General features: G+C 40.6%; 1 protein-coding gene across 3 annotated transcripts in view; it reads right to left on the bottom strand.

Moving 5' to 3' along the window:
- LNP1 (leukemia NUP98 fusion partner 1) overlaps nt 1-26,883 on the bottom strand; it is a 42,488-nt gene that overhangs the window by 8,650 nt on the left and 6,955 nt on the right. The window contains exons 1-3 of one of the 3 annotated variants that reach the window (XM_010841951.1): nt 16,184-20,091; nt 12,707-12,755; nt 6,735-6,932 (exon numbers count right to left, since the gene is read on the bottom strand). In XM_010841951.1, the coding sequence (XP_010840253.1) occupies nt 6,735-6,893 (159 nt within the window). In that variant the 5' untranslated portion in view covers nt 6,894-6,932; nt 12,707-12,755; nt 16,184-20,091. Of the gene's footprint in view, nt 1-6,734; nt 6,933-12,706; nt 12,756-16,183; nt 20,092-26,883 lie in introns of those variants that run through there. The other 2 variants (XM_010841950.1, XM_010841952.1) reach the window with 2 other exon arrangements.

The following is a 26,883-nucleotide window of genomic DNA, read 5'->3' as shown; positions in this document are numbered from 1 at the left end:
CAGTACACAGCACTTTGCTGCCTTCACAGCATGAGTTTATTAAATATACATTCAATGAATAAAAGTATAAAGAATGAAAGAAAAAGAAATACCAAGTGGTGAAAACTGTTTAGGCTTATTAGTAGTCAAAATTATGTTAAAATGAAATGAAAACCAATTTTGCCTTTTGGGTTAGCAAAAAAAAGTTGTTTTGTTTGTTTGTTTGTTTGTTTTAATAATACTAACACTAGCAAGAGTGCAAGGGGATAGGCACTGTCATTCCTTGCTGGTAGCAGGACTATAAATGGATACAGCTTTCTTGGAAAGCTGTTGACAATATGAATCAAAAGGCTTAAAATAAGGTCCTCATTGCACATGGGCTGAATTGTGTCATCCCTTCCCCCCCCAACCTGCCCCACCAAATTCACATATTGAAGCCCCATGTGAATAGCTCACAATGTGACTGTATTTAGGGGTAGGGCCTTTAAAAATTAACTTAAAATGAGGCCATCAGGGTGGCCCTAATCCACTCTAACTAGTGTTCTTATAAGAGAAAGAAATTGAGAGACACCAGGGACATACTCATATGGAGGAGAGACCACGTGAAAACACAGGGAGTAGACGTTTTCTACAGATGTTTTCTGTACTGATCGCTTATATTGTCAGTAAAAAAAGAATAATAATACGCTAAAAAATTGAGACTGGGACACAGAAGGACAAATACTTCATGATTCCACTTATATAACATATCAGAAATGGTCAAGCTCCTAGAAGGAAGGAACAGAATGGTGGGTGCCAAGGGCTGGGGCAGTTGCTAATTAACAGGTATAACATTTCAGTGCACTGGTTCAGACTCCACGCTTCCCCTGCAGGGGGCGTGGTACCACCCTTTGTCCGAGGACTAAGATTCCACATGCCTCACGGTGCAGCCAAAATAAATAAATAAATAATAAGTTCTAGAGTTCTGCAGTACAACATTGTGCCTAAAGGTAACAATACTGTATCGTATACTTAAAAATCTGCCAAAGAGGGTAAATCTCGTTACATGTTCTTATCACATCAAAAATCTTAAAAAATAAAATTTAAAAGATGTGAGACTGGGAGTGAAATGTATGTGTTTGTACAAATGTTCTCTTCCATTGATAGGCATGAAAAAAATGGCAAGGGTTTCCATCACAATGTAAATAAAGTGTACCCTTGATATCTCCTTATGTCAGATGAAATTTCCAGTTAGTCTGTTTAGGTGTGGAAGCTTGTGAGAAACAAGCTTTAAAAGCACTCTAATTGGTAACATAGAAACATATATTACCATATGTAAAATAGATAGCCAATGGGAATTTGTGTATGTCTCAGGGAACTCAAACTGGGGCTTGGTGACAACCTAGAGGGGTGGGATGGGGAGGGAGGCAGAAGGGAGGTTCAAGAGGGAGGGGAAACATGTATACCTACGGCTGATTCAAATGCAGAAACCAACATAATACTGTAAAGCAATTATCCTTTGACTAAAAATAAATAAACACACACACATAAAAAGCACTCTAATTGGTTACATGGAAATTTTCCCACTTTTAAAAATGTTTTCTTAGTAAGCAAGCTCTACTTTTGGAATTTTATATGCCCTTCTAATGCAATTTCCCCCACAAAGACTTGAATCAATGCCCTAAAAGCTTTTTTTTTTTTTTTTTCAAGGTGTGGAATGTCACTTCCACGTCCATGGATCAACCTTATCCATCTGTCTCCTGTGCTGTGACGCAGGTCCTCGTGTGAGGCATGGGATCGCCCACACTCTGAGCTCATGACCTGGGCTCCCGGCTCCCAGGCTCCAAAGCCTGCAGCAGGCATGGACTTGCTGGAGCAATTATCACCCCGGAGTTAGTAGTGCTCTCACTAGAAAATAGTGCTCTGAACAACCTTGCTATTTCTCACAGGGATGCCAGAAAACCATTTCTGTCCAAAAAAAATCCTATGCACTCTTGACTCCAAGCCATAGGTTCTTGCCTTTTGAAAATATAGTTATGTAACACCTTCACTCCAAGAACTACTTGAAGTTTTTTATTCTGGGTTTAATTATAATCACCCTTCAATTGTACCCCTCCTGCCCTCTGAGTAAATGCAAGCACCTGAGCATGATGAGAAATAATCGGGGAAAAGATCCAGGTGTTGAGATAATTAAGACCCATGTTGAATCTTAGTGCACTGTGTGTGTCAGGCTCTCTGGGGACCAGGCCTTATCTCTAATCTCTGAACAAATCCTACAAGGGAGTCATTCTTCCCCTTTCACAGATGAGGAAAATGAATCTTAGTTTGGCTAAGAGACTTGTCTAAGACTTACATGACTAGTGACTTTATGGAGATGCTTAAGCATAAGATGTCTCTTCCTTGGATTATTGTTGTTGTTTAGTGACTAAGTCACGTCTGGCTCTGTGACCCCACAGAATGGAACCTGCCAGGCTCCTCTGTCTATAAGATTTTCCAGGCAAGAATACTGGAGTGGGTTGTCATTTCCTTCTCCAGGGGATCTTCCCAACCCAAGGATCAAATCTGCATTTCCTGCTTGGCAGGCTGATTCTTTACCACTGAGCCACCTGGGAAACCCCTTAATCAGATTAATAATCCCAAACTTGTATCTTCAACAACAGCAACAAGTTCATTCTATTTCTAAGTGAAACATGGCTTTAAACAATGTACCAGTTATAACAAAATCTTATTACAAAAGTAATAATAATTTGTAGGTCTTTAGGAAAGTCTAAATGAATTTTATGTGAGGAATATTAACTGCCTATCAACAGAGCCAAGAGATTTATAAATTAGTCAATTAGCATTATACAGAAATAGCATCAGGATAAAAAGGTTCAACTGGTAAAATGGTAGGTCGATACCATCCGCTGGACCTCCTTTAGGGAAACTAAAAGACAATTTAAACTCTGACACATAGGAAAAAGAGGAGGAGGAGGGAGAGGAGGTGGGAAGGAGAGGGGGAGAAAAAGTGCTTACTTGGTACCAGGCACTGTTCTAAGCACACTGCACACACTAGTCACTGAATCCTAAGAACACCTGCATGATGTATGCACTGTCTTCATCAATCCCATTCACACAGAGGGACTCTGAGACAGAGGGAGGTTATGCAGCCAGTAGCAGACACTGGGAGGCACCTCAGAGCCCTCGCTCTTACTCACTCCACTCTGCTGCCTTCCCAGAAATTCCTCTATCTTGGCATCTATTGATAGTAGAAGAGAGGAAACAAGTCCAGGGAACATTAATGATAAATGCTCCCCTGTAGAACTGTCACTGATGCCTGAAATTTATTACTAATTTCTTTGGATCAAGCTTGTCTCCTCTTGAAATAGAATACACATTTAAGCTGAAAAACAAGGAATCACATTAGTCATGAAACTTTAGGGCATCCCCCTCGTTTCAGGCGTGAGAAATCCTCTAAGGGGGCCAAGGCCCACCCTACCCCTGTAGTGAGCAACGCTGGAGAACCACCACTGAAGTGAGATACTATAATGGCGAGAGTGTGTAACAACCCTTAGGTCAGTCAGTCAAAAAAATTAAAATTAGATATATATTCTACAGTTTTCTTCCCTGGTAGCTCAGCTGGGAAAGAATCTGCCTGAATGCAGGAGATCCTGGTTCAATTCCTGGGTCAGGAAGATCTGCTGGAGAAGGGATAGGCTACCCACTCCAGTGTTCTTGGGCTTCCCTCGTGGCTCAGATGGTAAAGAATCTGCCTGCAAAACGGAAGACCTGAGTTCGATCTCTGGGTTGGGAAGAGCCTCTGGAGAAGGGAACAGTTACCCACTCCAGTATTCTGGCCTGGAGAATTCCATGGACAGAGGAGCCTGGTGGGATACAGTCCACGGGGTCACAAAGAGTCGGACATGACTGAGCGACTTTCACTTCATTTCACTTCTGCAGTTTTAAATTGAGACTATAAAGACAGAATATAAAATTGGTTAAAGGTGATTGTTGTTAAAAAGAAAAAAAAATCCCTTGGGGTACAGATAGGTAAGAGGTTTATTTTGAACCCCCTCAAATGATATGATGTGGACTAGCACATGTTGTGCCTATGTGAGCATCGAAGAAGCACTGAGAAAGCCCAAGGCCAGGGAACTCAGTTCCCCCGGAAGAGGTCTATCATTCAGCATAATCCTCACTTCCACTAGGCCCTAACTGTGTAGAACAAGGCTAAGAGAACCACATTAATCTGAAGATGACTAGAAAGTCAAATCAACTACTTACAATTCACTTTCAGTGAGTAGAATAAATAAGGGATATGGAGATTTTTCTACTTCAAGTTTGTATCCGTGTGACAATGGAGGGAGGAAGATTTGTTCAATAATGAGAAAGACAAAAAAAAAAAAAATTTTTTTTTTCACACAAGCACCTCAGGACAGTAAAGTTAGATTTTTAATTTGATTTAAATCAGCAATCACAGATTATAATGAGTCTTGTCAAAAAGTCGTGTGTGTTCTCTATATCTAAGAAATTAGTAATAAATTTCAGGGATCAGTGACAATTCTACAGGGGAGCTTTTATCATAATGCTCCATGGACTTGTTTCCTCTCTTCTACTATCAGTAGAAGCCAAAAGTAGCAGTGTTCTCTAAGATGGAGCAAGCTTTATACCTTGTCTACCTCATTCTTTCTGCCAAATTTGTATTTTCCACCAGCTTGGACACGCCACAAGCACAGACGCCATATACGTCTTCTTTTCCCCTGTAATCCTATTGTGCCTTGAACAACAACTGGCGCACAATTGGTGTTCGATAAATATGTGTAATGATTTAATGTTCCATCACTATGGTTTTGCAAGAATCGTGAGGCTGAAGACTTATAGTGGAAACCACATGCAAATAGCAAATAAGGGGAAAATTCTTCACGTGAATATAAAACTGATGGATGTAGGCTAACAGGTTGCAACAGGGGAGAAGCCTTTGAGTGGAGCAGTGGGGAGAGAAAAAAAAAAGATAAGGCTAAGAGTAAGCTTTTTTCTTTTAAGTTGTTTCTGAGCTCAAAGCAAAACACAAAACTTGAAAACCTAATTGTTCTCATATCTCCAAAGTAAGAAAAATTTGAGCACATTTTAGAGTCAGGAAAAGTTAAGTATCCAACTACAGATTCACTTCAGAAACACAGGCATTGTGTGAGGAGGGATGAGGAATCAGGCCCTCCATCCTCCAGGACTCTGCCTCTTTTGCCCGGGGTCCCCCAATCTGCGCTCTGTGTTTCGTGCTCTCTCTGCTCAGTTAGGTCGTCATGTTTCGCCCGTGCTTTTGTTTCCTTAAATAAACACATGCTTTCTGCATGCTAGTCTGCTAATTATGGAATTGTCAACTCGGAGAATCGAAACAGGTTAACTCGGGCAGATGCCCAAAGCCAGTGTGAGCAGGAGAAGATAGATGGATCCTCTTTAGAAATGTTATACAAAGAAATTCTGCTATTCTCCGATAGTTTAAGGCAAACAACATTGCAACCCACAAGAGGACTCTCTAAATAAGGTAGATCATCCTAGTTTTTAAAGTCTAATAAATGCTAAAATCTATTCAAGAAACTATTATTTTATGTCATGTTTATTTGTTTTCATATTTTGGTGGCTCCAAAGGGCTGTTGTGATAAACAGTGAAACTCATTTTTTTTCTCTTTGTTTCTCCCTGGTTCTTGCTGTTTGGCTAAACACTAGTCATATTCCTGGTTCACACATTATGAATACCTCCCTCAGTGTGGGCCATAAAAGATTAAAACATGAGCATAATAAGCAAGGGTTTATTTTATAACAGAATTATGGAAAGTGAGACTGGAAGGGTTCTTGTAGATCATCAAGTGCAACCTCTGTCTTTTTTCACTTAAAGAACCTGGAGTTCAGTGAAGTGTTGAAATGCTCCCTTGGTCCCTGATTACGCTTCTTAAGAGAAGTATTTTCAAATATTTGTGTCTCAAAGAGGTCTCATTCCTCAAACTTGCTGATCATTTGGAGTATAAGACTGCTTTACATGCTTTAATATACTTCACATACATTATGCTTCTGGGAACTTCAGAGCTAAAAATAAAATAACATCACCCCTGAAACTTATTTGGTTCTGGAGTTAGCATAGCAGGGGGTTGGGGAAATATTCTCTGGTAGCTGGAATTCTAAGTGCACGTGTACCCACTGCCGAGTCCACACCTGGTCAGGTCCACCTATTTCCCTCTCAAGAGCTCTCCTGTCCCCTGCCTAGCCATGGAAAAACAGTGCTGAGAGTGGTAGAATGTTGGCTTTCTCTCCCACCAGGAAACTAAATGAGAACCAGAAGAAAGAGTACATCAAATTGATCAGGGGTAGTGACTTATTAAGTAGAATCCCCAATTCCTTAGATGCCACCAAATAGTGGAGCTATTTTCAGTATTTCAAAAAGACTGCTGGAAATCAAACAGTGATCCACACCAGTGTTACACAGACTATAACATCAGGTTTCTTTCCTTTGGCTTGAATTATATTACCTCTCAATAGGATTATCCCAGGCTTATCAGGAGCTCCGAGTAGCAGTTAAATATATCTTAGGTTGCTAAAAATGAAGGAATCATTACTTAATAGATGAAAATCAGGTCCTTTGGAGGACAAGATAAAATGATAAAAGGGATTTTTGTGAGTATAAAAAAAGGTTTGGAAGTACTCATTTCAACCAAAGAAAACTGTATCATAGGACCCTCAAAAAAATCGAAGAGAAAGCCCCCTCCCCTAGTTTGGTTCTCCCCTGGTTCCATTGTACAACTCACTGGGCAGGGCAGGGAGCTTTTCCTGTAACTGGCGTCTTGTGATCCACGGCGGTCCCGGAGTCCTCGCTCATCCTCCTCTATCCAGCTGTGACCCCAGAAGCTGCTCATCCATTTGGCAAAAGACACATCATCATCATCATCATCATCTTTGTGCTCCATGTAAAGGCGCTTCAGAATATCCAAGGCCTGTCCCTAAATCTAGCAGAGAGAAATATCACCCAACAGGGCTGACTCGATGAAACCCAGGATCTCCCCAAGAGACAAAACGAAACTGATGTTTTCAAATGGTTTCTGATAATGGAATCCTTAAAGGAGAAAGATTTACTAAACAACCACTTCACAATCAGGCAGCCTCTGGTAATGTCTATTTATAAATTGTGCAGCCCACATTCCCCTCCCCTCCCCCTGTCTTTTTAAATTGAGAGGCTTTTTAATCCTTCCATTGCTGGGGTTGTGCCTCACAGCCGAAGGGTGGGAAGTACAGTCCACTGCCTGGTTTTCCCTGTGCTTTGTTGCTGATGGCATGTGATGGCCTCTCCAGCTGTCAATGGTGATAGAGCATGACCCTCATAATATGCCTGTCAGCTCCAGGCCAGCTCTAAAACGGGGCCACTTACAAGGGACAGACTGCAGCCTGCAAGATAGCCGGCTATTGGTATGTCATATCTACAGCCAGATTCTCCTAATAAATAAATTTGATACTGATATAAAATCTAGCTCCTGGGGCAAAAAGAAGGTTTTTTTTTGATGTGCTATTTATACATGTACAAAGGTAAAGGAATGTGCAAATCTTAAGTGTACGGTCTGATGAATTTGTACACACATATACCCCTCTAATGACCACAACTATTCAGGTGAAGACATTTCGAGCACCCTGGCAGTCTCCCTCTTTTCCCATTCTAATCTCATCTCCCTCCAAAAGGTTAAGATTTCTGACGTCTATCACTGTAGATTAATTTTGCCTGGTTTTGACTTTTCAATGGAATTATATAGTATGTATTATTCTGTGTCACAAAATTGTTAGTGAGATTTATCCTCGCTTTTATAGTAACAGTAGTTCATGCTACATAGTATTGTACAGTATGATTCTCCAACTTTTTAAAAATTCAGTCTACTATTGATGGTCTTTTGGGGCTGTCATATTTGGGTTGTTTCCATTTGGGGCTGTTATTAATAGAGCTTCTATGAACATTAGAGTCTCTCTTAGTAGGCTTTTTCTTCCTCAAGGTAAGGAGAATATTACATTTATTGAGCTACTCTGTGCCAGGTATGGAGCCAAGTATCTTACATATGTTATTTTCATTATTAACAACCCTGTGCTTGGGGCATATTCATCATATTTTATAGATGAGGAAATTTAATTCATAGATCATCACTTTCCCAAGGTGAAATTACTTCTGAGCAGCATAGCCAAGTTTGAAGCAAGAAGTAAGCCCAGGTTCTCTCCACTGTTCTGCCAGTATTCCATGAAATTTTTGATAAATTTTATATTTATAAATAGAAGCGTTCTTGGACATTTTCCATATAAAGTTTCTTCCTTGAGCTGTAAAAATTGACTTAACTGTAACCAATGTTCCTAGAGTACTATTCTACAACTTACCTAAGGGAAAGTAACCAATGCACAAGATGGCTTATATTTTTATTTTTTGCTTTAAATTATAGGGTTCATGCTTGTTATTTTGTAATATTTTTATTAAAGAATGGAGACTTCTCCGTGACCCAGATGAGAAAGGAAAATATATAATTCTATGTCATCACTGTTGGTTGTCTCTGTCATTAAAGAAAGAAATCAGATAATTATTTTCCTTGGGGAAACAGAACCAGGTTTGTCCACAAAAGATGACAATGGATGGACTTCTTTTTTTCTGTTTCTCTTAAGACAAAACTGTGTTTTCTTCCAATTTCTGGAAAAAAAAAAAAATCTGGGCGGGGGTGGAGAACCCAGAGCAGATAATATCTAATTACTTCAAAGTATTGTAGGGAAAAGGAACTAGGACTTCATCTTAAAACCTCTTTGAATAATATCTGTCTCTTGCACTTCTGAGTGTGAAAGTCATTCAGTCGAGTCCGACTCTTTGTGACCCCATGGACTATACAATCCATGGAATTCTCCAGGCCAGAATACTCGAGTGGGTAGCCTTTCCCTTCTCCAGGGGATCTTCCCAACCCAGGGATTGAACTCAGGTCTCCCACATTGCAGGTGAATTCTTTACCAACTGAGTCACCAGGGAGCCAAGAATACTGGAGTGGGTGGCCTATCCCTTCTCCAGGGGATCGTCCTGACCCAGGAATTGAACCAGGGCCTCCTGCATTGCAGGCGGATTCTTTACCAGCTGAGCCACCAGGGAGCTCTCCCCTTTACACCCTAAGTGCTCAGTCACTCAGTCGTATCCAACCATTTGCGACCCTATGGACTGTAGTCCCTGAGGCTCCTCTGTCCCTGAGATTTTTCCAGGCAAGAATACTGGAGTGGGTTGCCATTTCCTACTCCAGGGTATTTTCCCAACTCAGGAACTGAACCTGAGTCTCTTGTATCTCCTATCTTGACAGGCAGTTTCTTTACCACTAATGCTACCTGGGAAGCCCTTAATGCCTCACAGGCAAAAACAATTCAGATATTGGAAATGTGCAGAAAAAAGGTATCTGTTTATACTCACACACATACACACACACACACACACATATATGAATTTATTATGAGGAATTGGTTCATGCAATTATAGACCAGAAATCTGCCAGTCTGCTAGCTGGAGACCCAAGAAAGCAAGTGATGTAATTCAATCTGAGTCCAAGGGCCTCCATGGAAAGCAAGGATGTAAGTCCCAGTCCAAGTACAGAGAAGATGAGATGAGATAGCTCAGTTCAAGCAGTGAGGAAAGAAAAAAAGGGTGAATTTCGCCTTCATTTGCCTTCTGTTCTATGCCAGTCCTCAACTGATTGTATGATGCCCACCCACAATGGCCAATTTACTTTACTGAGCCCACTGATTCAAATGCTAATCTTATCTAGAAACATCCTCACAGATATCCCCCAAAATAATGTTTAGTGTAGGTGCCCCCATAGCCAGTAAAATTGACATATAAAATTATCACAAAAGAACTAATCCCATTCCCAAGGCTCCACCCTCAGGATCTACTTATCTTCCAAAAGGCTCCATCTCCAAATACATCTCTCACAATAAAGATCAAGCTTTAACACAAGAACTTTGGAGGACCACAGACACTCAGTTCACAGGAAGCTGCCTACATGACCAGTACCCAGTAAAAACCCTGGGCATTAAGTGTTTAATGAGCATTTGAACAATGTTTCACACATGTTATTTCACACTTACTGCTGGTAAAATTAAGCACATCTTATGGGAGTGAAATGGAAAGGGAATTTTGGAGGCTTATTCCTGGTATCCTTCAGACTTCACCCAATATGTCTTTCCCTTTCTGATTTTATATCCTCTCAGTGCAATAAATTTTATCCACAAGTACAATTATGTGACGAGTCTTGTGGATTATTCCAGCAAATCCCTGAACTAGGGGGTGGCAGTTGGTGTCAAAAGTGGGATTTACTAAAACAACCCCAACTCACTGAAATACTGCTAAAGCAGTGTCTGGGAAAAGGATAAAGGGGACATCATAATAAACTTTTGATGCAAACTGGTTACCTAGTCATCTGTGGTATGAAACATCAGCAGAGATGATGTCTATTGTGAAAGGTAAAGATTAACTATGGAATTTCAAAATGATACAGGCAAGTCCAGGAGAATCTGCTCATTGAAAGTATTGATTGCTTTTGGCAATGGTAGCTAAAGTGACAAGATTAAAAATTGCAGTTGCAACCTAGATGATGCCTTAGGGTTTTGTTCTCTCCTCCCAGTGGGAGGGGAAAAGATTATCAGTGCCAAGGCTAAAGCAAGCTTCAGATAAACCAGAAATAAAGGAGAAGGGAAAAGCAATACTCTGTCCTCTGGTACAGCTGCTGCTGCTGCTAAGTCACTTCAGTCGTGTCCGATTCTGTGTGACCCCATAGACGGCAGCCCACCAGGCTCCCCCGTCCCTGGGATTCTCCAGGCAAGAACACTGGAGTGGGTTGCCATTTCCTTCTCCAATGCGTGAAAGTGAAAAGTGAAAGTGAAGTCGCTCAGTCATGTCCGACTCTTATCGACCTCATGGACTGCAGCCCACCAGGCTCCCCATCCCTGGGATTCTCCAGGCAAGAGTACTGGAGTGGGTTGCCATTGCCTTCTCCATCTGGTACAACAGCCCCTTACATTCCAGCTGGGATTTCTCAGCAGCTGTAATGCCAATCCTGAAAAGTGTTGAGGGGGTTGTACAAACTTGCAATGAAAAAAAGAGGGAGAGAGAAAGAATGGAGAGACTTTTTTAAAAAATGACTTTTTTGTGGCTACTACTTCTGGATGTATGATAAAAACTGATGCAAAATACTATATGCCTATAATTTCATACATGTTAGAGGGATTATCCCAAATCAGGGAAAGCTCCCCAATAAAAGGTGTTGGTAGAACATAAAATCCTTGCTTTTTGTTGCTGGTGGATGGGTTAAAATTTAAATGCTGGCTATTGAAATCTCACAGCTGATTATTTTTGCTAAGATTTTTGCCAGTTGGAGCCTATGAGAAAGGTAGACAACATAAAAAGAGAGAAAATCTCTATAGGAAAATCTACTTTTGAGTTTTAAAAGTCAGGTTTTGATTTGCTAAGTTCTTGCAAAATCAGATGTCTAATTCTTAGAGGCTGATAATTTTCCAGCCTAATGTGCATATTTTTGAGTGGTTCAATTTGAACTTTAAGTCTGGCAGGATAAAAAGGACCTGGAACCTCACTGTCTGACCCAGAAGTCTCTTGGCTTTGCTGCTGCTGAAGAAGAAAAGTCCTTTTTGGAATCCTGGATTCAGAGATCCTATTTACCTGGACCTAACAGGAGGCTGAGGGGCTTGCCAGGTGGCTCAGTGGTAAAGAATCTGCCTGCCAATGCAGGAGCCATAGGAGATGTAGGTTCAATCCCTGGGTCGGGAAGATCCCCTGGAGGAGGAAACAGCAACACACTTCAATATTCTTGCCTGGGAAATCCCATGGACAGAGGAACCTGGTGGCTCCATGGAGGTTGCAAAGTGCTGGACACAACTGAATGACTGAGCATGCGTGCAACGTCACATAATGATTGCGATAGACTGTTCCAACTTCTGAAAGCAGGCATAGGCTCAGTGAATAGAATCCAGGCTCTGGGAGATGTCAAACATCCTCCCCTTCCACCTTGTGGGGCCATAAACTATAAAAACACTATGGATGCTTACTGAACCCCATGGTTCATTTGCAGATGTCCATGGGAAAGGGTTTGTTCTCTGACGGGACCATCTGAAACCAAAATGCTAGTAACTCTATCTAATGTAGGGATGAATTGCATCTGAGATGATTAATCATAAGAAACTTGTGATTCCTGTCAAAACTCCAAGTTGGGAGACAGCACATTACGGGGAGTGGGACCTCTCCACCCACTCCTAAAAGATAGGGTTCCCACCCCTCTTCCCAAGGATATCTCACAGTTATTGACTTGTGTTTGGGTTTTACTAATAACATTATTGACAACGGTGGACTGGTAACTGATTCTAATTCACTCACCTTTCTTTCTTAGTTAGGAATTTTTAGCATTAAATCCCCAAACAGAGATTGAGCTTCTCCAGGCTATTTACCAAATAAATGATCAGCATGATAGGGATTGGGGTTATGTAAATCACATTCTGCAAACTTGAAAATTCAGGATTTTGTCCTACAAGTTCCTGAACATGATGTGTCTTTTTGGTTAAGTTTATTAAAAATGTTTTTCTATGTAAATTCATCTATTCCTCTGTTTGAATTTATTAAATTAACACTTATTAAGTGGAGTGCAAGGTGTCAGTTGTGAGCTACACTTCAACAACAGATCACAAGAGAAATTAAAATAGAGAAAAATTAAATACTTACAGGTCCCATGGGCAGGTCAAGGCAGAGTGCAGACAGAGAGAAGCAGGGCCTGGGGAACATGTTTTTATTAGAGTTTATAGGGTGGAGTGCTTTGCAGTTTCCAGGCTAAGGCCAGATTGGTCAGTTCAAACCAGAAAAACAGTGCTTTGATAAGTCCCATGAAGGTCCCATTGGTCTTATCTAAGAGTGTAAGAAGGCACTGGGAGGCAGGGGAGATTGTTGATTGCAAGGGCCTTTGAGGAAGTCATATCAGGAACTTACATTTCCTTGTGATTCTGTGAGCTGCCATCTAGGGCATGGGTTTACCTAAGGGGACTACTATCCGTTTAAGGTCACTGCTGGCCCCTTGGCCAAACAAAACGGATGTTGAGACACAATAGCATGGAGTAGCTTAGCTAAATTCTCAACACTCTCCTTATTCCTAACCCTTCCTGCTGAAAAGTCTAGATCAGAATAAAACATGATTGGGAAAAAATGTAAAGTTAAGATTACTGCATGAGACATACTTATCAAGTGATAACACAGAAAAAACAAAACGCCAACACCTGTGAGATGCAGGGATAGGTGGGCATCAATAATTTCTACTTTTTATAACTGCTGTCTTTCAGAACTGCTCCTGGAGGAATTCTCTGGCAGTCCAGTGGTTAGGACTCTGTACTTTCACTTCCAGGGCCTAGAATTCAATCCCTGTTCAGGGAACTAAGATCCCATAACTCTCCTGGCACAGCCAGAGACAGAGAGAGAGACAAAAGAACTGCTCCTCAACGTCAGTACTGCCTTCACAAGATGCTTTGAGGTCTTGAATGCAAACAGACTGCTGAGCCTATGATCACACCTAACAATGCTAACTGTGACACAGCAGGGGATGTCCTCAGCTTCTGCGTTTCCAGGAAGAACACCTGAAGATGCTGTTCCCACTCATGAAGCAAATGAACTGATGTCAAAGACAAGCAAAACTGATCGAAACTGCCTTCCTCCTGGAAATGCTTCCAAAACTAGGGACTCGGGACTTTCCTGGCAGTCCAGTGGTTAGGACTTCAAGCTTCCACTGCAGGGGGCATGGGTTCAACCCCTGGTTGGGTAACTAAGATCCCAATGCTGCATGGTGCCACCTAAATAAATAAATAAAACTAGGAACGCAACTGAATTATTTGGACTGGACAGAAAGCCCTGAGGCATAAGGACTCACAGTGGGAAGCCACACTGGAGGCCCCGTTAACCTGTTTGCCTGACTAATGTGTGCCTTCATTGGTGTGACTTAACAAGTGCACACTTTTTGTTTCCAAGGGTGCTCTCTGGAATTGTTATTTCTTGTATGCGTACCTTGACTATCATGGACCACCTCAACTTACCAGAATTGTGTTGTGCCTAAATTGATGGCTCAGGCCAGGTTAAGAAAAGGTTAATATAAAACTTAAGGAGAAAGCCACCTAGCTTTCTAAGACTGACCTTTATTTTTAATAGGATTTGTTTATATTGACTAAATCCAGGATCCCTGGAGGGCCATAATGAAAAGTCAATATTGCAGGATGCTTTCATCCTACTGCATGGGTCCTACCGATAATAATTTTGCTCTAAAAATGCCCTGAGCAAGAAGGTGGATGCTGCAGAAAAAAAGGTAACACAGTAGTCTGATGCTGCCTATCCTTAGAAAGGACTCCTTGCAAGGTTGGCCCTTACCTGGTATCTGGGAACTTGGCTGGCCACCCATCCTCTGTAGTGATGTAAAACTTTCCCTAACTGGAACCCTCCTACACTGTTGGTGGGAACATAAATTGGTGCAGCCACTATAGAAAACAATATGGAGGTTCCTCAAAAAACTAAAACTAGAGTTGCCATATGATCCAGCAATCCCACTTCTGGGCATATGCTGCTGCTGCTGCTAAGTCGCTTCAGTCGTGTCCGACTCTGTGCAACCCCATAGATGGCAGCCCACCAGGCTTCTCTGTCCCTGGCATTCTCCAGGCAAGAACACTGGAGTGGGTTGCTATTTCCTTCTACAATGCATGCATGCATGCTAAGTCGCTTCAGTCTCTGTGCCACCCTATGGACAGCAGCCCACCAGGCTCCTCTGTCCACGGGATTCTCTAGGCAAGAATACTGTAGTGGGTTGCCATTTCCTTCTCTATCTGGGCATATATCCAGACAAAACTATAATTCAAAAAGATAAATGTAGCCTTATGTTCATAGCAGAACTATTTACAAGAGCCAAGACATGGAAACAACCTGTCAGTTGACAGATGAATGGATAAAGAAGATGTGGTTTATATATACAATGGAGTATTACTTAGTCATAAAAAGAACAAAATAATGCCATTTGCAGCTACACAGATGGACCTAGAGATTATTATACTAAGTGAATAAGTCAGAAAGGGAAAGACAAATACCATAACACTTATATGTAGAATCTAAAATATGATAAGAATGAATTTATTTACAAACAGAAGCAGACTCACAGACACAGAGAAGAGACTGTGGTTGCCGGGGTAGGGGGCAGGGGATGACCGGATTGGGAGCTTGGAAGTAGAAGATGCAAACTACTATATATAGAATGAATAAACAAGGTCCTACTATATAGCACAGGAAACTATATCCAATATCCTGTAATAAACCATAAGGGAAAACAATATGAAAAAGAATATATAATATATGTATAACTGAGTCACTTTTCTGTACAGCAGTAATACAATACTGTAAATCAACTAGACTTCAATCAAAATAAATAAATTTAAATATATATATGCACACAAAACTATATACCAGAAACTAACAAAATACTATAAATTAACTATACTGAATTTAAAAAGAAAGAAAAAAAAATCTTTCCCTAACTGATAAGAGTGGCCTAAACTGCTTATACAACCAATGTGATTTATGCTGAGCAGCTGCCTTTCTCGTGAAAGTCTAGAGTTTTGGTACATGCCAGGCAGTGCATGCCTACATGACCAGCCTCCAGTAAAAGCCTTGGGTTCTGAGGCACCAGTGAGCTTCCCGGGGAAACACTTGGCACATGTAGTTACAACTCATTCCTGGAGGAATTAAGCACACAGTGCGTGACTCCACTAGGAAAGGACTTCTGGAGCCTGAGATACGTTTCCTCTAGACTTGACCTAAGCGCATTTTCACTTTGCTGATTTTGCTTTGTCTCTTTTCACTGTTATAAATCTTAGCTATGATTACAGCTACATGCTGAGCCCTGTGAGTTTTTCAGTAAGCCAGCAAACGTGGCGGTATTTTCTGGGACTGCCCAGTGCAGGAAGTAAAGACAACTCTTCAAACATGTGGCCAAAAAATTTTCCCAAAGTAACAGATAAATTTACCACCCAAAGAAAAAATATTCGGCCTCCATTATATGAAATTAGTCCATCTCCATTTCCTCCCCTCACCACCATACCCGCCCACTTAAGCCAATTTCTTTAAAAGTGTGAGAGAAAGATGGTTGTCCACTTTGCCTGTCCTAAATTTCTTACGACAAACCTAGCAGCAAAGGAGCCACAGCAAACGTCAAGTCTCAGCAGCTGGGGGAGAATGGCTCTTCGTCCTGTCCTGGAAGCCAGGGCCCGAGAGGAAGCCATGCAGCACTCTCTGCGAGCCCAGCTGCCCGCTTGACAGGGCAGAGGTTTGGACACCTGCCTTGGGGAGATGCTGCCAGGGGCACAGGACCAAAGGGAGCTGCCCTTTTGACCCTGCTCTAACGCTCTGCCTTGCCAAGCCAGTGTTTACACAGTGTCAAGTGGCTGAGACAGCTGCAGTTTTCTAGACAGTTTGAGTGTGCTTTTTTAATTTTTCTTGTACTTATTGTGAAAGGAATTATCTTCTCATAGAGGGTAGAACACCAGTAGTGCGTGTGTTCTCATAAACTGATCAGACATAAAGGGTGCCCAAGTGACAATGATCCTTGGCCTGCATAAAAATGAAGTGGCTTTGCAGTGCCCTCTTTCATATTCGCTGCTTCAGAAGACTGCAGTAATGAAAAGATGATTTTGCTTTTATTTCATTCTTCTTTTCATTTATTTCCTTTTGTTATTTCATTTCATTCCCTTTATTTATTTCATTCTCCATAGCCCCTACCTATTAATTTTTTTTAGTTCATTTTTTCTTTTTATTTTTGACAGTTAAAAGGAAGAATTATTCATTACACTGCTTTCAAGTTTGCCAAGCCAGTTTCACTCTGGAAAAGAAATGCTATGTACAGAGCTAAGCTGCTACTTTTTTTTTTAGTACATCAATGGTTTTGAGATAGTTTTCACTTGCCAGAGGGCAGTACTTGATTACTTGACACTGTGTGCTGTGTTCTATTTAATGTCCTGATTATCAGTATGCTCTTTTGCATGCAACGTTTCCTAATATCATCCATTTCCATGATTCTTATCCAGTTACACTTTGAAGTGTGCAACCCTTTTGAGGTGACTACCAAAGATACTGATTGTCGCCTAACCAAGTGTCCTAAAGCATGTACATGAAGGTACAACATAATCATTTTTTATTCTACAAAGTTGTATAATTTACATAATGAAAACTATTTTTAAAGTATTCAACTGCTAATGCAAAAAAATATATGAGGGAAAGAAGGTATGTTTTCAGAGGTTTGCCTACTAGAATATTGGTTGTATAAATATCCAGTTACTTTGGTATTAAGCATCATTAAGTTCTGCAGGACTTTGGCTAATGAGACTTTATGACACTCCAAGTTTTTAGATGTTGTAAAAGGTTTTTAAAAAACAATATCTCACCTGTTTCACAAGAGACCGTTAGAGACAGCATTTATTCTCATCTGCCAGAGATGGAATCTCTGCGGTTTTGTCTCCAGGAGTATTATTAATTGTACGATTTCTCAAGATCTTATTGATCTCTGAGCACCTATTACTCTATAAAAGATTAAACACACTATTTGTTAAAATTTACCACTTTGTAAAAAACTTTATCGGTTCAGCTCACCAGTGTGTCCTACTTCAGAAAAGACTTCCTCCCATTTATTAACTGCAATTTCACACAGTTTAAGGGTAGTGCCTTAGCACCTCCTCTTGTGTCCACAAGCCTCCCCATAAAAAGTGCTCCAGAGAAGAACTGGGGGAATTAGACTCCTGTGAGCCTGACTTCTTCTTTTTTTGTCACACCGAGTAGCACATGGGATCTTAGTTCCCAGGCCAGGGATTGAACCTGTGCCCCTGCAGTGGAAGCTCGGAGTTTTAACCACTGGATTTCCAGGGAATTCCCTGTGAGTCTCAGTTGTGCAATGTAAAATAAAGAAGTGGATCGCCAAACATTTAACAGAAATTGTGACAAAATACTTAAGACATTTAGAAAAATAAATTGGAAAAATTAAATTTTGAGTCAATAGACAATGGGAAATCTTCAGAATATTAAAAAGAAAAACTTTAATGAAGCTCTAGAACAATCTCTTCTGAGGATCAAATGCCATATACTACTAGTCTGAACACAGCCTTTCTGAAAAGAAATATTGCAAGGTGTATTAAGAAGCTATAAAAAATATTCTCATCCCTTGACTAAAAAATTTCACTTCTAAGTATGGTAAGTATATAATCAGAGGTTCATACAAAGGATATTTGTTTACCATAACATTATTTTAAACAGCAATAATGTGGAACTATCTTAAGAATAGAATTTGAAGATCAGGCTAATAAATTATGACATACTCATATAATGGAATTCTTTGCAGTCAGTCATTTAAAAAATCACAGGACTTAATGACACATGCAACTTCTCAGAATAAAATATTTGGTGACAAAACCAAAATATAGTGTGAGGGTTAATTTTATTTATCAACTTGGTTAACCCATGGTACCCAGATATTTGGTCAAAAAGTATTCCAGATGTTTCTTCTTCAAAAAAATATTCTGAAGAGTGTTTTCTGGATGAGATTTAAAATTAAGTCAATGGACTTTGAGTAAAGTAGATTGCTCTCCATTCTATGGATAAGTCTCATCCAAATAGTTGATGGCCTGAATAAAACAAAAGACTGAACTTCTCAGAACAGGATGTAATTGTGCCAGCAAACTGCCTTTAGACTTCAACTACAGTATTGCCTCCTCCGGGGTCTCCAGCCTGCGAGCCCACCCTGCAGATTTTGGACTTACCAGCTTGCACAGTCATGTGAACCAGTCCTAAAATCAACCAATCAACCTCTCTATAAAAAACAGTGGTAGTCACACAAAGCTATACATGTGTTAAAATTTCACCAAGTTCTGTGTGTGTATTGCTGGTGAAATCTGAATAAGTTCTCCAGATTATATCTATGTCAATTTCCTCATTTGATATTGCCCTATAGTTATGAAAGTTGTCAATATTGGGAAAGGTGGGGGTGAAAGGTACGTGAGATCTCCATATACATTTATTTGCAGCTTCTATAACTATTTCATTGTAAAAGTAAAATGAAAAATTACTGCTACCAAGAAAAAGTTCTCTAAATGGTTAGCGACTAGATCAAAACGCTATTAAACTACAGATATTCTTGGAATATAATAATAAAGATAGCATAGCTTTTCAATCTCTCTGAATCCCCACAGAAAAACCAATAGAGCAACCTCTAAATGAAATCATCCATGGACAACTCTACAATAGATACAAGATGTCCCCCACCCCCAAGTGGAAGGGGTGGGGTCACACAACCAACTATGAGTTGTCCACGCTGAAGGAAGAAGAAAGTAAAAGGCCATCTGTTAGATCTAAGAATCAGAGAATCACAAAACAGTCAATAGTTCAGAAAGCACAAGAAATCAGGTTAAGAACAGTGCTATCCTTTTATCCACAATGTTGTTGAACTGTTTTTTTTAGATCTAGATTATAGATTTTCTTGGACTTTCAATTTGGAGACATATTATCTGTGAATAATAAAAAGTTACTTCTTCCTTTCCACTATTCTTTTATTTATTTATTTTGTCTTATTAACACCTTCAGTAACATGTAATAAACCTAAAAAGCTTGACTGGTTCTTAACTTCAAAAAGAATACTAATGTTTCACTCTTAGATATGTTTATTTAGACTTTCAGATGATCTTTATCAAGGTTCTATAATGAAAATGTTTTCTAATTGGATCACAAGTAGATAGGGCAAAATACAACTTTGGTTAAATCTAGTTAGAAGATCATGGTATATTAAAAATAACTGCAACTTTTTGCTACTTCTTCCATTGAGAGTTGCAGTCTAATTCACTTCCCCATGAATCTGTGCTGGTCTTGCTAACAGGCTTGACCCACAAAACGTAGTAGAAGTGAAGTTTTGGAAAGCTTTGCAACTTCTGCCTGCAACTCTTAGGGCACACTCACTGGGAACCATGAGATGTCACAGAAGTCTGACTACCCTGACTCCTACGCTGGTAAGACCACAAGAAGGTGCTCCACCTGATAGTCTCAAATGAGTCCAGGTTCCCTACGTGTCTCTAGTGATAAAGAACCCACCTGCCAAAGCAGGAGACATAAGAGACACAGGTTCGATCCCTAGGTCAGGAAGAGTTCCTGGAGGAGGGCAAGGCAACCCACTCCAGTATTCTTGCCTGGAGAATCCCACGGACAGAGGAACCTGGCAGGCTATGGTCCACAGGGTCACAAAGAGTTGGAGAGGGGTGAAGAAACTTAGCACGGAACAGCAGAAATCACTACCACTTGGGACAGTCTGTCAAGCAGCAACAGATAACTGGAACACAGATATATAAACTATTTTTATGGTTTTACATTTTTTCATAATTTAACAAAATTGAGTCTCCTCCTCATTATTGGAATTGAGGCCATTTCCCAGTGGTTAGGAAAAACAACAAAAGGTAAAGACAGGCGAGTATAGCACAGAGGATCTCAGGTTCAGTACTAGACCAATGCTAAGAGCAGGTCTGCATAACAAGGGTTACTAGTCTAATAGGAATGAATTAGAAAATGGGTAGATACTCCACCAAGGGCCCATCACTTAGTGATGGGCCAGCATCTTCATGCAAATCAGAAAAAGGAATACCTTTTTTCCTAGCCACAGTCTGACATGAGACTGAGATGAACAAAGTGCAGGCTGGATCTCAGCCTCCACTTCTTCCAGCTTCCTTGCACAAGGCGCAATTAGTATAACCTATATGCAATACCTTTATAAAGTACAAGGAAATATTTCTATATTTGCAAATGACATAAATTCTTGTGGGCGGCAATGAACCAAGTTGACGAGGATGCAAAGATCTTAGGAATCTGTGTGAGTGGGCAGAAAGGTGGCAAATGAATGCACAAAGTATAAATATGAGCTAACATCACAGCTAAGGAGAGGATCTAGGGTTGTTGCAGACTGTTCTTCAGATTGTTCCCTGAAGATAATACAAAGGCTTCCTTTGACAGCAAAAAGAGCAACTACTTGATTGAATCATTAAAGTGACATTCCCCCTGAGAAGTAAAGTAGTACCACCCACTCAACTGATGCTCTGATGGAAGCTGAATAAAGGAGAAACCATTAAGAGTGGAGAAAAATTAATAGCACGAGGGCTCGGCAGAAACAAGGACTTCTATATATGAGCAGAATATGAAGGACAAGTTAATCAGGTCCCAGGGAAAGGAACTGCAGTGGTGGAGGTGGTAGCAGTGAATACAGCAGGCTTGGGACCAGGAACTAGTAACCGTGATGATGGTGGTGATGCAAGCAGACAATTTCTGGTGATGGCAGCAGCTGCAGCAATTGAGTTGGTTTCCCAGCTCTGCCAGTGGTCTTGACCAGCAATGTGGCACCAGACCATCAATGCTAGCAACAGGAATGGAGATAAAGCAGTAATCAGGAAACTGTCCAACAAATACTTCATTAACTCTTTATTCAACACTGACCATATTTCAGGTATCATGTTCAGTAGATAAATGTTAACAAATAATCATTATGTGCCCAGCCCCATAATAGATGTGGGAGTACAAAGATGATTAGATTAACAGTCCCCATCCTTTACAATCTTAAAATTGAGTATGGGGAGCACACATGAAAACAAAAAAATTGTGGCAATGTGGTTAATTGTGAAGAAGAAACATAAAGTTTTGTGTAATCCAAAGTAAACGGAGAAAACATATTCCTTTGTTCTGACACATAGCATTAGAGCAGACACTGTGTTAGGCACTATATAGAACACAAAATAAATCAGATATAGATCCTGATCTGAGATGCTTAGAGTCCAGTCGATGAAGCAGGGCAAGTACAATTCTTAAAAACAAGTAGGAAAGTGACATGTTTTAGAAAGTTCCAGAAAAGTATTTTAGGGTTTTAAAGGAAAGCCTGCATATAGCAGCTACTCAGTATTGTCTTAAATAAAGCTACATTCTACCAACTCAATCTTGAATGCTACTTTCTCCTTCTTTGACGCCCTTTAATATAGTTTACTTTAAAAAATCTTTACTGAGTGCCTCTTCTATTGAGTGCCTGCTCTATACTGAATATCCACCTCCCCATCAATCATATATTGAAGCCCTAACCCCCAATGTGATAATATTTGGAGGTGGGACCTTTGAGATGTAATTAAAATTAGATGAGGTCATGAGAGTGGGGCCCTGGCTCACTGGGATTAGTGTCCTTATAAAAAGAGACACTTAAGAGCTTGTACCTTTCTCCACCTTGAGAAAAAAAAAGGAGAAAGAAAGGAAGCAAGGAAGGGAAGGAGGGAGAGCAAGGGCAAGAGTGAGGAAAAAAGGAAGAAAAATAAACAAAGAAGAACGAAAGAAAGAAAATCACCTGAGGACACAGCAAGAAGATTGACACCTGCAAGCCAGGAATAGAGCCCTCACCAGAAACCTGACTGGCCAGAACCTTGATCTTGGCCTTCCCAGCTTACAGAACTGTAAGGAATAAATTTCTGTTCATTAACCCAACAAGTCTAGCATATTTGATTATAGCAGTCTACTACCAATAACCTCAGATATACAGATGACACCACCCAAATGGCAGAAAGTGGAGAGGAACTAAAGAGCCTCTTGATGAGGGTGAAAGAGAAGAGAGAAAAAGCTGGCTTAAAACTCAACGTTCAAAAAACTAAGATCATGGCATCTGGTCCCATTACCTCATGCCATATAGATGGAGAAACAAAGGAAAGTTTCAGACTTTACTTTTTTGGGCTCCAAAATTACTGCAGATGGTGACTACAGCTATGAAATTAAAAGACACTTGCTCCTTGGAAGAAAAGCTATGACTGACCTAGACAGCATATTAAAAAGTAGAGACATTACTTTGCTGACAAAGGTCTGTATAGTCAAAGCTATGGTTTTTCCAGTAGTCATGAATGGATGTGAGAGTTGGACCATAAAAAAGGCTGTAGAACTGATGCTATCAAAATGTGGTGTGTTGGAGAAGACTCTTAAGAGTCCCATGGACTGAAAGGAGATCAAACCAATCAATCCTAACAGAAATCAACCCTGAATATTCACAGGAAGGACTGATGCTGAAGCTGAAGCTCCAATACTTGGGCCACCTGAAGTGAAGAGCCAACGCATTAGAAAAGACCCTGATGCTGGGAAAGATTGAAAGCAGGAGAAGGGGATGACAGAGGATGAGATGGTTGGATGGCAGCACCGACACGATGGACATGTTTGAGCAAACTCTGGGAGATGGTGAAGGACAGGGAAGCCTGGCATGCTGCAGTTCATGGGGTTGCAGAGTCAGACACAGCTGAGTGACTGAACAACAAGCCATCCCTCCCAGACTAACGTCCTTCTCATCCAAAATTCACATCCTTGTCACATGCAAAATACATTAATTCCATCCCAACAGCCCCCAAAGTTAACTCATTCCAGCATCCACTCAGAAATCTAAGGTGCAAAGTTTCATTTAAATATCATATAAATCAGGTATGAGTAGGTCTTGAGACATGATTCATCCTGAGGCAAAAATTCCTCTCCAGTTATGAACTTAGAAAACCAGACATGTTACATGCTTCCACAATATAAATGGCCCTTGAACAAAAGAGTTCTGAACTGTGAAGGTCCACTTACACATAGGTTTTTTTCAATAAATATGTGTAACACTATGGTGCTTCCCTGATAGCTCAGCTGTAATGAATCCGCCTGCAATGCAAGAACCCCAGTTCAATTCCTGGGTTGGAAAGATCCCCTGGAGAAGGGACAGGCTACCTACTCCAGTATTCTTGGACTTCCCTGATGGCTCAGATAGTAAAGAATCTGCTTGCAATGCAAGAGACCTGGATTTGATTCCTGGGATGGGAAGACCCCTGGAGGAGGGCATGGCAATTTGGACAGAGACTGCCCAGCTACAGTCCATAGGGTCGCAAAGAGTTGGACATGACTGAGCAACTAAGCACAGCACAACTCTTCAGAGGTAATTGAATCTGTGGTACAGGACCACACACATGGAGGGAGAGCCAACATTAAAGTCATATTCAGATGTTCAACTGTACAGGGTGGGGGCAGCACCTCTAACCCCCCACTGTTCAAGGGTGAAGTGTACAATGACAGGCATATTACAGATATGTCCATTCCAAAAGGGAAAAAATAGGAAAGAAGGGCTGATAGGTCCACAGCAAGTACAAATTTAGCAAAGCAAATTGCATTAGATCTTAAAGCTCAGTAATAACCCTCTTTGGTTTGATACTCTGCCCTCCAGGCCCACAGGGGTGGCAGTGTCACTTCCACAGCCTGGAGTAAAAGGTGGCCCTGCTCATGCAGCTCTCTGCAAGGGTGGTCCTGTCTCTACGGCACTGGGCAGACACATCCTGGTGGCCCTGCCCCCTGGATCCATGGTAGGCATGGTAGCCCTGCTATCTGAACAGCCCTTAGCATCTTTCCTTTTTCCTGAACATAAAGCAAGTTCACAGCTGAATAATTGTATGGTCCTATCCTATAAAAGCCCCAAACTACAACAGCCTTCTTCATTCCATCCTATTTTGGGAGGTCCTCTTTAGTTCCAGCTGGCAGTGTTTCTGCTGATAAAATCCTGTTTCTATTCCTAGCTTCTACTGATATTGACAATTAAGTCCATAAGTTGTACTAATGATCCATCAAATAGTCTTTCGGCCACATCCTAGTATTCTCTTCATAATAAGCTTTCTCTCTCTCTCTTTCTGCAGAAGGCTCAGAATTTTCCAAATCTCCTAGTTCCTTTTTATTTAAAGTTTCTTCTTCAATTCATCTTGCTTCTCTTACATTTTACTATAAATAGTAAGGACTACCTACAGCACACCTTCAATACTTTGCTTAGAAATCTCCTCTGCTAAATAGCCAATCATCACTCACACTTCTAATTTTTAGAAAACACTGGGACACAATTCAGCCAAGTTTTTTTGGACGCTTTACAAGAAAGATCTCTTTGCTCCAATTTCTAATAACCTTTCCCTCATTTCTACTTGAGATCTTACTGGAATGGCCTTTATCATTCATATTTCTACCAACATTCCACGACTATTCATGTGGAAGTTTTGTCTCCTATTTGGCTCTTTTCTTTCTGAGCCCTCACCATAAACACCTTTAATGTCCTCATATCTATCAACAGTTTCTTCATAGCAATCTCGGCTTTTTTCTAGCACATGCCTCAAAACGTTTTCAGCCTTTACCCATCACACAATTCCAAAGTCACTTTCACATTTTTGGTATTTGTTACAGCAGTACTCTACCCTAGAACCAAAATATATAGGTATTTCATGGGGCTCTCCAGAGAAACAGAACCAGAAATTTATAAAAAGGAACAGATTCATGCAATTATAGAGGCTGAGAAGTCCCAAGGTCAGCACTCAACAACCAGAAACCCAATAGAACTGACAGTATAAATTCCAGTGTGAAAGCTGGCAAGTTCAAGACCCCAAAAGAGCCAATGCTTCAGTGCAAGTCCAAAAGCAGGAAAGATCAATGTCCAAGCTCAAGGGAACCCTGAAGTTCCCTCTTGCACAAGGAAGGGTCAATCTTTTTTTCTATTCAGGTCTTCAACTGATTAGGGAAGGCAATCTGCTTCATTCAGTAAAACTGATTCAAATGTTAATTTCATCACCACCGACAACAGCCAAAAACCCAACCCTTTTAGAAGCACCCAGAATAATGTTTGACCACATACCTGGGCACCTTGTGGCCAGGTTGACGCATAAAATCAGTCATTAACACGGACTATTTTGGGGGCTCTGGAAGTAAAAGATAAACAGTTTCTACTGGCATGGAGCTTATGTCCTAAATAAATAATTTCAAACACTTGTGCTGAGAATGTGGACCAAGGAAACAGACAAAAGTGTGAGAAAGGAGGTGGGGGTAGGCAGAGACATTTATAGGAAGTGGAGCAATTCTGAAAGTCTAAGAGCTAGAGAATGAAATTGGAGTTACACTTTGGGAGGAAGAATCTAGTATCAAGCTGCAAAGTGGCACATGGGAGAGGTACTGCAAACAGGGAGCTAATACAGCACGCAGGAAAGATGAAGGTGATGGAAAACAAATGGAAGAAGAAGGGGAGAAACTATTCATCAAGCATCTGCTATGTGTCAGACACACTTTTAAGTGTCTTCACATATTTGAACTGGAAGTGGCAAAGAGCACAGAAAGGAAAAAAAAATCAAAAAGATATTACAATCAGCAAGACTTCAACAGCTGATTTTATGTTTAGGTATGTGTATAAAGGATCAGTTTTCATTCCAATCCCAAAAAAAGGCAATGCCAAAGAATGCTCAAACTACCGCACAATTGCATTCATCTCACACACTAGTAAAGTAATGTCCAAAATTCTTCAAGCCAGGCTTCAGCAATATGTGAACCGTGAACTTCCTGATATTCAAGCTGGTTTTAGAAAAGGCAGAGGAACCAGAGATCAAATTGCCAACATCCACTGGATCATGGAAAAAGCAAGAGAGTTCCAGAAAAACATCTACTTCTGCTTTATTGACTATGCCAAAGCCTTTGACTGTGTGGATCACAATAAACTGTGGAAAATTCTGAAAGAGATGGGAATACCAGACCACCTGACCTGCCTTTTGAGAAATCTGTATGCAGGTCAGGAAGCAACAGTTAGAACTGGACATGGAACAACAGACTGGTTCCCAATAGGAAAAGGAATATGTCAAGGCTGTATATTGTCACCCTGCTTATTTAACTTATATGCAGAGTACATCATGAGAAATGCTGGACTTTAAGAAACACAAGCTGGAATCAAGATTGCTGGGAGAAGTATCAATAACCTCAGATACGCAGACGACACCACCCTTATGGCAGAAAGTGAAGAGGAACTAAAAAGC

The sequence above is a fragment of the Bison bison genome, unplaced genomic scaffold (assembly GCF_000754665.1).
Source record: "Bison bison bison isolate TAMUID 2011002044 unplaced genomic scaffold, Bison_UMD1.0 scf7180017864168, whole genome shotgun sequence".
NCBI lineage: Eukaryota > Metazoa > Chordata > Mammalia > Artiodactyla > Bovidae > Bison > Bison bison.
Note: the sequence above shows the minus strand (reverse complement) of the source record. Positions and strands in the feature narration are given on the sequence as shown.